At 32.8% G+C, this 14,072-nt stretch overlaps 1 protein-coding gene and 1 non-coding gene across 2 annotated transcripts in view; one reads left to right on the forward strand and one right to left on the reverse strand.

The window, feature by feature from the left end:
• Nucleotides 1-14,072, forward strand: part of Gad1 (glutamate decarboxylase) — a 41,662-nt gene that overhangs the window by 25,828 nt on the left and 1,762 nt on the right. The window contains exons 3-9 of the mRNA XM_088034013.1: nt 4,978-5,181; nt 5,450-5,568; nt 5,671-5,922; nt 5,970-6,037; nt 13,233-13,311; nt 13,370-13,519; nt 13,837-14,031. Coding sequence (XP_087890139.1) covers nt 4,978-5,181; nt 5,450-5,568; nt 5,671-5,922; nt 5,970-6,037; nt 13,233-13,311; nt 13,370-13,519; nt 13,837-14,031 — 1,067 coding nt within the window. The remainder of the gene's footprint in view (nt 1-4,977; nt 5,182-5,449; nt 5,569-5,670; nt 5,923-5,969; nt 6,038-13,232; nt 13,312-13,369; nt 13,520-13,836; nt 14,032-14,072) is intronic.
• Nucleotides 13,568-13,659, reverse strand: TRNAI-UAU (transfer RNA isoleucine (anticodon UAU)). The gene is given in 2 exon segments: nt 13,568-13,603; nt 13,622-13,659. It is a non-coding gene; the product is annotated as a tRNA-Ile (tRNA).

Consider the following 14,072-nt stretch of genomic DNA (forward strand, 5'->3'; position numbering starts at 1 on the left):
CTTCAATTTTTCGAGATAAGATAGATTGAAGAGTAAAAGTTTAATGTCAAAATTAAGTCTTCTGCCAAAACAGAGAGTCTGGAATTTTTTATAACATTTTTTTGGTACTCTGGGATACCACCCAATAACCCCCTTTCAAGGTGGTACGCCACTTTCCGGACACCCTGTATTTAATTTTTTTTACTTGCTGTTATTTTTGGTTTCTTTATACATTCTCTATTACATTTTTTGGATAAATTTATATCAGAAAACACAAAAATTTAAAAATTTTCATGCAAATCATTATTTTTTCGCCGCCAAATTTGATGCAAAATTATAGAGCTTTTTTGAACTTGCCACTTGTCTGAAGCACTTTGCAAAAATTTTTGAATTGAAATATGTTAATTATGACAGGTAAAGAAAAAAAAGAAATACCCATGGTTATACTCAAGTTTATCTATTCTACGAACTAACCACTGATTGTAAAACCCATTTCCAGGGTTTATCTAAAGAATAATGCTATTCTCAATTTATACCTGCTTTGTAAAAGCGGCCCTAATTGATTTATCGTCATTCTGTATATAATTTTGTCTATCTAAATTTCTATTTATGTCGGTAGCTGCCAGTTCCCCATCTTTAAATGTAAAAAAAAACTATAATCTGTGCCGAGATTTAGCTCTAGGCGATAAACGTCCGGATCCATAGAGAAAGACATGAATTAGGTCTCAGGTTGATGGTGGAAAACGGATGGCACGTTAAGCCGTGTAAGCAGAGGATTGTGAACGTCCCCTTCTGTCAGGACTATTGCCCTAAAGCCCATCTCTATTCAATTCCATACTATATACATCCAACGATGTCAAGATATAGTAAAGCAAACAGATGCTTTTGACACGCATTACTTTTGTTGTGTTGGCTTTTGTTGCTCTTATCACCAGCATCGTTGCCCGTATTCTACATCCTTTGAAACTTTTTTTCTTTGTAAAATTAATTAAACATTTGTCGTGGATTACAACAAACAGAAGTTATCAGGATAATGAGGATCTCATTCTGCGAAAGAAAAGGGAAAGTTGAGGGGCACTAACTCTTGGTGCACTAATCTCTGTCTGAATGCGACAGGAATCATGTCCATCGGCTTGGAAAATAACACACAACAGACGTGCGAGGGTGTGTGAAGACATCTACGACAAACGATTGTAGAATATCTAAACGAATTATGATACATTTTTTGATGTTTTATCTCGATATTTCAACACGTCAATATTAGAATTAAGAAATTTTCAAATTAATAAATGGCCGCTGAAGATCCATTAACCCAGTCAGTTGAATTTTAGACGTATGTTGCAGCTAAGACTAACTATCCCCCTGCGCCCTTCAATATAAACACGAAGTTTGCACCCCGTCAGAGTGCTGTAATTAAGGGCACTCAAAGCACCCCCAACTTTATCCGTGCTCTAGTCACTGTCCCACGCCGGATTAAAATCACCCCTGTCAGTAGACCTAAAATGCTCAGGAATGCGACATTTAATAGTTCTAAAGTAGATTTTAGCCCTACAAGAATTTTCTTTCTTGCAAAGTGCGTGTTGGCTAACGATTGCGTAAAATAATTAATTACAATAAAGTGGTGACCAATTAAGTTACAAGTACCTACATATGTTGATAATGAAATTGGTGTTGAGTGTTTACTAGATATAGTCATTCTTGATAAAATATGAAAGTTCAAGTTTTTTATTTATCTGAAAATTTGTTAGTTTGGAATCCTAGCCATCAATCTAGTATTATTTCAGGCTATTGCCCAGAATAATTGAATGTCAGTGGACTTGAAACAAAGACATTATTTGCGGATCATGCACACCCCTCAACGACGACACGTGACCTATTGGATTAGGGTTAATTCATGGATCAAAGAGTCACCAACAGAAAAATATAAAATATGTACACATTTTTAGAATATGCCGACAGCATTAGAGTGATTGAAAAACTGTTGATAACAATTTGATACTGACAAAAAAAATCTCGTTCAAAAACGAACATTTTTTGATATTTATTTTGGTTACAAGCAACACCAAAAAAAGTTGAGGGAATGTTAGGAAACTGACCTGACCTGACCTGACCTGACCTGACCTGACCTGACCTGACCAATGAATGATTATGTGTCCATAGTTACCAAATTTCAAATTCTGTTCAGCTTCAGGATTGGCTACAGTTTTTTTGTCTTATCTCGGTTATTTTTTGAGTTAAAAAATTAGCTTCAAAATTTTGGTTCAGAATTGTTGTCTCCACAAGCCCTTTTTCTCTGGGGCGCGAGTTCTGGGACACCCTGTATATCAATTGGAAGCTTGGTCGCATGCGGTTAGGGACACGGAATTGTGGAGAGTCCGTTCTTATGAATTCTCAATGTAAATGTAGCTTTACTGTCATTGTGACTGACATTTTCGCAAAAGTTAAATTAATTTTGACATTTCCTTAGGAAAGTTCATAACTCTCACATAACAGTGTCAAAATGGTAATAATTTCAGAACTCAAAAGCTGGGTTGTGACTAGGTAAGGGCTGGTTCAGAAATTATGACAATTTTTCCATCCTACGCTACGGTGCGTCCTTTTAATTTTGAACATGTAAGTTGGTAAAAAATGCCAATATGTCACAGAACGCTTTTTATCATAAAATTGTGGACGTTATGTCAAGAAAAACAAATTTAAACAAGCTGACTTTCATGGAGAAAACCAAAGGTTATTTCACATTTGACGGTTCAAAATTCTATGACCAAAAGTGTATAGTTCGTACAGTGAGAGTTTGAGTGACAGAAAAGTCACTAAATCCATACGCGCGAAATTTAAAATAACAAAATAACTCCAGTTACTGACAACCCTGTCAACCCATTTCGCGTAGGAATTTAGTGTTTTTAGTGTATTTTGTAACATAATTTGCTGCCAACCTATATGTCAACTGTCGAAATCTCCCAATCTCTCACCGGATATACTATACCTAAAATGACGTTATAATTGATGCAGTTTTAAACGAACAAACTTACTTGATCGTGACCTTTAATATCGTTGGTTATAATGCAAATTACGTCACTAAATTTCTTTTCATATCTGTTAACGTTATCAGTGTTATTAATTAAAAACATTACCAAAAGTGTACCATAAATAATTATTCAACTTTTAATGACAGCGAGAATAAGAGAAAATCCTTTCTTGCCTTGCCACCGTCTCAAAAAGAAATAAAAATACCATAGACTTGATGATAAAAAAAGAAAAATTTTCAGTGTTCAATTGTTTTGGAAAAAAACGAACTGAAAGTAATTACGGGCCATCCAGAAAAAAATGCAAATAGTTGAAAAAATAGATGACAATAACGAAGAAAGAAACAAAATAAAAAAAAAATAAAGAGAAAAGAAATGACAAACTATGAATGAAGATTTTATGCATTTGAATGAAGATCCAAATTAAAATGTCGAATAAAAATAGGAGCCCCAGTAAAACCTGTTGAGAATGGTCAAGATGTTGAAGGAAATATAATCAAAGCTAAAGAAACTGTTAATACAGGGTGATTTTTTTAAAACGGCAGGCGTTGTAGAATTTTTATTTATGAACCGATTTCAAAAATTTAAAAAGCTAATTAAATGGTTTTTAATTTACTATAAACTGATGATTTTAAAAATTTTCTAAATGTCTTAGTATCTTTTGGGCGATACTCAACTTTCTTATTTTAAATTGGAACCCATTTTTTTTTTCATAATTTGGAAGATATTAATTTTCTTGATTCAGAAATGTGCAATATGTTCTACTTCTACCAAAAATATTTTTTAAGAAATTAACAAAATTGAAAAAAAATAAGCAATAAAAGTTAATAAAATCTATTGCATGGTGTCAAATAAAAGAATGCCGTTATTGTAATGTCAAAAAGCAGCAAATAACAGAAAGAATCGGCATTTTTTTTTTGAAATTATTAATAACAAAAGACAATAATAATTACAAATCAGAAAAAACAACTACCGAATTTAATTAAAATACTGTTGAATACGTTTTTTTCATTGCACAATTGACACCATGCACCTAGATTTCATCTAGGTTTTATTTTATTTAGATTTATTAACTTTCATTGCCTAAATTTTTTCATTTTTGATTTTTTTTTTTAATATTTTTTGTAAAAGTAGGACATATTACACATTTCTGAATCAAGAAAATTAATATCTTCTAAATTATGAAAAAAAAATATGGGTGTCAATTTAAAATAAGAAAGTTGAGTATCGCTCAAAAGATACTAAGTCATTTCGAAAAATTTTAAAATCACCAGTTTATAGTAAATTAAAAACCATTTAATTTGTTATTAAAATTTTTGAAATCGGTTCATAAATAAAAATTCTGCAACGCCTGCTGTTTTAAAAAAATCACCCTGTATAAGAAAACCAAGAACACGGAGAATAGCCTCACAGAAGAACTCATTTGAATGGAGAAAAACCAAAGACTGTTGAGAAAAAATGGCAAATATAAAAACTTGGGGGAAACTTTTTTTAAAGCTGGTTACAAAATCAATGGAAAAACAAGAAATAAATGCGACTTAAAAGATCAACAATTAAAATTAACCATAAAGAAGAAAGAAGGGCCAAATACTGTTCTTGATAGTTTTATAAAAAGATTCGACAGCGATGGATGATCTGATCTTTTCTCAAAAAAAAGTTTTTCTGTAATTACTTTAAATAATTAGCTTTTGATTCCAATAATTATTGGTACCTGGAAATATTGATCCTGAAAATGTTTATCAAGATTATAAGAATGAGGCGGAATGAAATAAAAATAAACCGAATGAAGATAAAAGAGAAAATATGAGTGACGCTCTTTTTACTGGACAAAGAAAAATCAGAATATTATAACTGTGCGTGTAATAAGAAAAGACAAAAACAAGAAATTTTAGAATAGCGTTGTACAAAAAAGAAAAGTTAACTGCTAAGGGAGATTGGTGGATATTTTCTTAAAAATGTTTTTTTTCTATTCCAGGACATCCAAGATTTTTCAACCAGCTTTCTTGTGGATTGGACCTAATCTCTATGGCTGGCGAATGGTTAACAGCAACAGCAAATACCAACATGTTTACATACGAAATCGCCCCTGTTTTTATTCTTATGGAAAATGTTGTAATGACCCATATGAGAGAAACCATTGGACCAAACTGGGTTAATGGCGATTCCATCTTAGCACCAGGTAAATTTGTAATTGCGATAGATAACATCAGAGGTTTGTTGCAAGAGCGTAGGATGTTAAATTGGTTTGCCGTGCACTAGATTAACAGAATAAACATGCAAATCTGCTAATTCCAACGTCAATAAGTAAGAAAATTTGTAATTTAAATTACCGGAATTAATTTAGTTCGCAGACGGCTCCAATTTACTGCCATTTCAACATAACTGCTTTACTTTTATAAGAGCAATTTATCAAACTTAATTTACCGAAAACTTAATTTGGTTTTCAGGGGGCTCAATATCAAATCTCTACGCCTTTTTGGCAGCACGCCATAAGATGTTTCCCAATTACAAAGAAAAGGGCATAGCTACAATACAAGGGCAACTCGTCATGTTTACCTCGGATCAGGTAAACATTAGAAAACATTCCAAGTTGGTTCACTCCCCTATGTCAGTGTAAAGAAATGGATCTTGGAGTCACCCTATTTTGATTGATGTTTTTCGCTTTCAGAGTCACTACTCCGTAAAATCCTGCGCTTCAATTTGCGGTTTAGGTACCGACAATTGTTTAATGGTGCCTTCGGACATTCACGGTCGCATGATTCCATCAGAATTGGAACGTCTGATCCTTGATAGGAAAGGCAAGGGTCATATACCCTTCTTCGTGTGTTGCACTTCCGGAACGACAGTATTGGGAGCTTTCGATCCGATCAACGAAATTGCCGATATTTGCGAGAAATATGGAATGTGGCTACATGTCGATGTAGGAAAATAACACTTTTTAGACTTTCTCTTAAAACGTGATTTTAGGCTGCTTGGGGAGGAGGCCTGCTTCTGTCGAAAAAACATCGCCATCCGAGACTGACTGGAGTAGAACGGTAAGGCAATTTTGTATTTTTTTGCATGTACATACAGGGTGTCCCAGAACTTGACCAGATATTTATTTTACTTATGCAGTATTGTCTCTCTCGTCAGGATGGAACCAATCAGAGATCATGACGTAGATCGTTACTAGAATTTCAAATGGCAAATCCAAATTGTCATAGCTAATGTCAGTAAAGAACTTTGGATGCAAAGTTTTGTGAATTTAAAGGTTTTAGACGTTATTTCTCTTGTATGTTGCTAAATTTTGTCCAGAAACCTGACAAAATGGGGAAGCTAATTCAAACAGCCTAGATTAATTGTAAGAACATAGAAAACTTTACATTAGACTCAGACTTCTGCAGAAGAAAATGCAGAAAGTCTCTTTTTAGATGTATTTGCCACTATTTACATCAATCTGATTTTGTTCCTCGTCCGAGTGTAAGAGAAAAGCGCAGTCTTCTCTCGGTCTGCCACGATCTTCTTTTACTCCTTTCTACTCATTGTCAATCTTAAACAGAATCTTATTTGCTACAATGTCACAGGTTTCCTAGCGTGTTCTTCTTTCTGTTCTTACTTGTCGTCAGAGCTGTCCATTATTTTGTTAACCAGTTCTGAGCTTCATATTCTTTTGATGTTCTCAACAATCTACTTGTCCCTTTTTAATGTATTTTTTTACTGCTTTCATGTATATTTCTTCAATACTTTGAACATTTCTCCACGTTTTTCTTCTTCTCCGTATGTTTGGTGGCTTTCGTTTCAATTATAAATCATCTGCTAATCGCATAATAATTCACTTTCTTTGCACTTTGTAGTCTGTGGTTAATTTTCATATTTTGCCTCTCAATTTCTCCACAGACCACGATTTAGTTCAGAAACATGCCAGTTGTAATATTCCATTGATTTTTCTTTCACTAGTTAGCCCTCATTTGTACCATTTCTATTCTACGCTTATTACAAAATCTGTTTCGACAATTCTCGCACAAATTTGTTCAAATGCGTCTTGAGCCAAAAATTCCTCTTTGAGCTCACTTTCTGTCTGTAGTATGCGACGTTGGTAGTTTTATGGTGCTGAGAGAACTTGTTGTGTTACAGTACGTTGGATTACTCATTTTGCTGTGAACTGTCACACATTACAATTGTTGTCAATCTGTTGTCAAGTTTTAGCCAATCAAAAATTGACAATCAAAAACTCTCCATCCTGGCGAGAGAGATAGGTATACATTGTATTCAGTGAATGCGTGCAACAGACAAGGACGAAAGTTGTAAAGCTAGTCGTAGATATGTTTACTTATAAAAATGTCAGAGCTGCCGCGTGAGGGCGCTGATGCAAGTTTTATGCGATACGGAGCCGACAGCAATACAGATGGTAAATTTCAAAACAAAAATTGATTAAGTTTAATAGTATTCGAGAAAGGATAAAAAAATAACAACCAATCCTGGAAGCTAATTCTAGAGATGGAGTAAAACGTCATCCCAATTTCCTAGGCAACAAGAGTGTAATGTTCATCTGACCAATGAATGACAGTTTGTGTCCATAGTTACCGATTTTTAAATTCTGTTCTGCTTTGGGATTGGCTACCGTTTTTACGTCTTATCTCAATTATTTTTTCACCTAAAAAATTTTCGATTCGAAATTTTGGTTCAGAATTGTTGCTTCCATAAGCCTTTATTCTCTGGGTCACCAGTTCTGGGACACCTGTATGTACCAATATGCTACCGAACTAAATCTGGGAACATCGAGTAAAAAAATCGATGTTGAACTCAATTTCAAAAAGAGCACAATTACATCGATCTCCAATACATCGATTTTGAAAAATAGTAAATAAAAAACTCAATATAGCATAATAAAGCAACAAAATAATAAACAAATACGAGAAAAACAAAAATAAATAAAAACGTAATAATACACAAAATAATAATAAATTATAAAAAAAAACAAATTCGGGATTAATATGAATAAACAAAATTCAGAAATATAACTCCCTTAAATTAAATTCCCGTCTTCCTTATTTAGAACGCAGCACAAGTAAATCCCGCCTTGCTTTGGTTCAAACACGTTGACAACCAATCAAACGAAATATCACCAAAATCTAGAGTGTAAAATAAAATACATATATCGAAACCGCAATAATCGATTTTTAATGATGCATTGAACATAAAAATATATGTATTAAAAATCGATGTTTTTTTTTCAAAATCGATGTAAAAGTCTCAGATTTATACCGAACGCCAGACCCTTCCCATTTGCAATGACTTTCCTGTTTAAAATTTGTCTTAAAACTATTTGCAATTTCTCCTATAAATAATTTTTTTTCGAATTTGCCGCTTTAATAGGTCCTCGTTTATAGGTATACTATATTTCAGAATTATTGACATCTCGGTAGGCCATGTCTGTGTAAAACGCCTCTAACAATGTGAACGACTTTTAGCATTTTGGTTCTAAAACGTCAATGTAACATTTTGAGGTTATGAAGTAAATTACTCTTTTAAGCTAATGGATTGATATTTTAATCAGATTCTGAATCTACCATCATAACACAGATTTCTTCTGCTTCAGATTCTAGTTCCTCTTCAGAGTGACGTGACACACTTTACATACACATAGGGATAAATGTAAATCTAAAAACACTAAATACGCTTATATTAGAAGATTCTGCCAACATAAATTTGAATTTCCAAGGCACACTGAGATGTCAATAATTCTGAAATATAGTATATCTAGAAGAGAACTGAAAGTAGGTAATTTTGTTTTTAAAGAGTTGGCAGAACTAATTAGTCTGGCTGTCACCTGTTTCCTGTCAAGTAATATCAAAATTTAAATTGAAGTTGAAAATCAAGTGGCAAGTCGTGGTTACAAAACCATTACCAATCGTGTAACACGAAAACTCTTAGAATTGGAAAATTTCAATTTTTTATTAAAAACGAAAAAATAGTATAAAGGACTTGTTTTATATACTTTTGTGGATCACACGTTATCTTATAAAGAAAAAACATAATTTTACGTATCATTGAATTTAAAGCAATTTTGTAGTCAAACCCAAAATCCCTGTGTTTTCTGGAACCATAATTTCAGTCTAATGAAACAATTTTTATGTGAAAAACCTCCGCTCGCACAAAAACCCTCCTAAATTCTCATACATGCAGCTCTCATAAAATCAGCAAACTGCCGACTTCGCAGCTATAAATTCCTGTAATAACAATAATACGTCTAGACACAAACTACCCTTATTTCATCTTTATAACACCTGGATATATTAAAGTTTCCTACAACGCCTGTGACCTCACTTTAATTGCACCACCATTAATTATGCCTTGGTTTCGAAACTGAAAGCTCTCCCATTATTTAACCTCTCCGAAACAGAGCTTTCAAATTGTTCTCTCAAGTTTCCAAAGTTGTTTTTTAGATACTTTACTTCCTCACTATGCATAGAAATGAATTTTGAAAACGCGTTAACTGTGCGCTCCGCTTTAATAAAAAGCGATCCCTTAAAGAGCAAAAGCTTGTCGGGATTTGAGTGTGAATGTAATCCTGATTACATGAGAATCTTCCAGATGGTGTCACTTAAAACAATAGAAAGAATTTCTTTATTTGCATCGATTGGAAACGCGTAAATTAGGGATATGGTTGGAAAATTTTCAAGGTTTAGTGCACATCTAAGTCAATTTATATGTTTCACCCTCGAGTGCTTGCGACAGTTTGATGGAGGAAAAGAGTGTTTTTAAATCTATAAGTAGTTTTGATGCAAATTGAGCCGCACTTTGGAGCTTATCAGTGGTTTATGTGAGGGGCTCTATCGATTTTATACAGAGGTGGAGATGATGAAAACCTATAAACAGAACTGAATCTATTTATCTAAAAATGCCTCAAAAATTGAAACATACGCATCAAATGTTCGCCAAACTCTTTACATGCTATTTTAGCTGAAAACCTGAGCATTTTTAATGTATTTAATATTTGCATTTTAAGACAACGTATAACTACAAGGTGTTTATAAATGTTTCTAGCATCAATGGTGGCTATGAAATGTCAAAGAAATTTGTCGCTCATTACAAATGTGGGTTTCCACTTTTTAACTGACATTAACCTCAAACATGGAGCAAAGTAAGTTTTGAGAAATAAACTGTTCTAGCTGTGGTTTAAAAAATTGGACACAAAACTGTAACTGAAACGTCATTGACGTAAGTAACATTATAAATAATTTTCAAGATAGTCATATTCACTACACTAGGAATTACAGAGCCTCCCTTGATGCTAGAAACATTTATAAACACCTTGTATTATCACCAAATGCACCAGATAATAAATGTTCTAGAAGTAATTCTAATACAAGGTGTTTATAAATGTTTCTAGCATCAAGGGTAGCTCTGGAATTCCTACCGTGCACTATTTTGCCGCTTTGTTTTCATAGTGAATATAACTATCTTGAAAATTATTTATAATGTTACTTACGTCCATGACGTTTCAGTTACAGTTTTGTGTCCAAGTTTTTGATTTTCAGGTTTTAAACCACAATTAGACCCGTTTATTTCACAAAATTGACTTTGCTCCATGTTTGAGGTTAACTGAAAATGTCAGTTGAAAAATCGAAACCCGCATTTGTAATAAGCGGCAAATTTATTTGACATTTCATAGCCACTCTTGATGCTAGAAACATTTATAAACACCTTGTACAATATAAAGATTTAAAAAAGCCAGTTTAAAATTTAGAGTGAGTTTTTGCCATAGAAACAGATCTTTAAAGAACCTTTAGTTAAAGCTGCCTTTAAGAGGTGATTATTAAACTGGCCTTTATGATTTCTTTTTTTTTAATTCAATTGAATATTTATGAACGTCTCAATGTTCCACATAACATGTAGGTACATACAAGGTGTTTATAAATGTTTCTAGCATCAAAGGTGGCTCTGGTATTCCTGTCGTCCAGTACTTTGCCGCTTTGTTTTCATAGTGAATATAACTATCTTGAAAATTATTTATAATGTTAGTTACGTCAACGACGTTTTTCAATTTTTTTATTTTCAGGTTTCAAACCACAACTAGAATAGTTTTCATCTCAAAACTTACTTTGCTCTATGATTGAGGTTAACTACAAATGTCAGTTAAAAAATCTATAATGAGCGGCGCTTGATGCTAGAAACATTTATAAACACCTTGTATATGCATTTCAATCATCATAATTTTTTAAATCTCCCACTTTTTTATAGTAGAATGATGACCAAATTAAAATAGCACATTTTAGTTTAAATTGTTACAACAATTTTATTTTAAAATAGCTTTGTAAATATCTGTGGAGTGTACAAAAATAATATCTATATCTTATTTTTCCTGTAAAGAATTTACCGATTTTCAAAGACATTTTTTTAGAAATTAGCAGGAATGAGAGTTTAGATTCTGTACCTGTAGTGGAATCATCCTGTAGCTGTTTCGGTCGCCACTGTCTATGCGACTGTGCAATGAGAAAATATTGACCTTTAAAAACCATAGTTCAATGTTAGTTATGTAAAATATCTTAATTTGAAAAGGAAAGTGAATAATAAGTCTGTGAAAACTTGCTTGACATTTTAAATTGTACCTTATAGTTATAAAAAAAATCAGTAAGTACACTCCCGCTCAAAAGTATTTGGCCACAAATATTTTTTTAAGTAACTCCAAAATATTTTTTTATTCCGCTTTTGTTTTTGTTTATATACTTCATTGATGCTAACAATTTTTTTTGATGTTCTTTAAAATATCTTTTTTTTATTCTTTAATGTACTTTTAGGGATTTTGAAAAAGTTATCGTTTCATATATTTTCACAATCCATCAGCTTATAAATGCAAAAACGAAAGTGTTGATTGACGTTTACCGTTTTTTACATATCGTGAAGGTGTTTGACAACAAAACTTCTTTAATTTGTGGTTGCGGCAGTTTATTGTTCTTCTAGTTTTTCCCAAAAAAATAGTTTTGTACAGAAATGGTGAAGAAAGGTGTGGAACCGCGTGCAATGATTGTCGCTTACCACAGAATCAGCACAAATAACCGCAAAATCGCAAAAGAATTAATAATATTTTTAAGTTAGCAAATACTTTTGAGCGGTAGTGTATAATAATAAGTATAAAATATTAAGTCAAAAAAAAATCACATGCTCTACAAAAAAATGTTTCAGAATAGTTTATGACCAGAGAGAGACATACAAGGTGTTTATAAATGTTTCTAGCATCAAAGGTGGCTATGAAATGTCAAAGAAATTTGCCGCTCGTTATAAATGTGGGTTTAGATTTTTCAACTGACATTGAGTTAACCTCAATCATGGAGCAAAGTAAGTTTTGACAAGAAAACTGTTCTAGTTGTGGTTTAAAACCAGAAAATCAACAATTTGGACACAAAACCGTAACTGAAACGTCGTTGACGTAAGTAACATTATAAATAATTTTGAAGATAGTTATATTCACTAGGAAAACAAAGCGGCAAAGTAGGGCACGACAAGAATTCCAGAGCCACCTTTGATACTAGAAACATTTATAAACACCTTGTAGATGTCGGAGTGATATTTTTCTTTTTAACGTAACATAAATTCTTTAATGAAAATAAAATTATGAAGGGATCAATGAGGGAAAATTTGTTGTAAGAAATCTCAGATTAAATAATAATTTATTGAAAGTCGATTGAAAATAAATCAAACTGGGAAATGTCAAAGTGCTGTCAATTTTTACTATGACAGACGTGAACTTTCTCAAGAACTGAAACATTTTTGCGGTTTATATGTTAAATCACGACATTTCATTTCAAAGTAGCATTTTAAAAAGACCCTAAACGTTAGACGATCAATCAAATTGACAGTATTTTGAAGGGTTGGTAGTCTGATTGATCGTGTAAGGCGAAGAAACTCATGGATTTAATGAAAATTTGGGACTGTCACTTCTTAACTGATTTGACATAACGTCATTATTGACAGTTTTGAAATGGCAAAATCGAAAAGTACTACCAACATCATCAAAATATGTTAAAGATGTTAAATACAATATTTGCTAAAATTGTTTGTTAATTTATTAATAAATTGTATTATTATTAGTTTATTAGCTTAAAAATTTCAACAATTTTATCTCGCAAAAAATACGATAATTTATTCTTTTTATAATACAAACCTCTCCACATATTTGCTCATATTTTAATTAGGAGATCTTTAGCATATTGTTGCATAATTGAATATTATAAAATAAAATTTTTACAGGGCCGACTCAGTGACCTGGAACCCCCACAAACTCATGGGTGCCCTTTTACAATGTTCCACCATCCACTTCAAAGAAGACGTAAGCTCATAATCATAATCCAGTCAAAATAATCTCAACAACTCAAAATCCATTCCAGGGGCTGTTAATGAGCTGTAACCAGATGTCTGCAGATTATCTGTTTATGCAAGATAAACTTTATGACATAAGATATGACACTGGTGATAAAGTTATTCAGTGTGGTCGTCACAACGACATCTTCAAACTGTGGTTACAATGGAGAGCAAAGGTAATTTAATTAATTAACGATCAGGCGCGGGGTTGTGGTAAAAAAAAGTTCCCCAGGTGAGGCTCGAACTCACAACCCCGGCATTGCTCACGACTACTGTCTTATAAGTACCGTGCGCTAACCAATTGCGCCACTGGGGATACGACTAACGCCCTTGACAAGACATGTTTTGAAGAACATTACACAATTTAATATTTGCAATGAAAAAAAAATTGCCGAAATTACGATTTTATTTACCATGTTTTCTTATTTTTATCACAAAAATTGCGTACTGATAAAATAATTAAGGATTAAAATGAGCAATTGTATCGATGTAGGGAGATGGAGGCTTCGAGAGACACATGGACCATTTAATGGCAATGACAGAATACATGGTGAAACGCATCAAAGAACAACCAGATAAATTCTACCTAATCATGGAACCAGAACTTGTTAATGTTAGCTTTTGGTACATTCCCACTCGTCTGCGGAAAATGCAGCACTCAGCTGCGAGGGAAAAAGAGCTTGGAAAGGTAAAAATCGCCAAAATATTTTTCGTTGCTCTATTAGCATT

The sequence above is a fragment of the Gnatocerus cornutus genome, chromosome 1, assembly GCF_029298725.1.
Source record: "Gnatocerus cornutus isolate USDA-ARS CGAHR chromosome 1, icGnaCorn1.1, whole genome shotgun sequence".
Taxonomy (NCBI): domain Eukaryota; kingdom Metazoa; phylum Arthropoda; class Insecta; order Coleoptera; family Tenebrionidae; genus Gnatocerus; species Gnatocerus cornutus.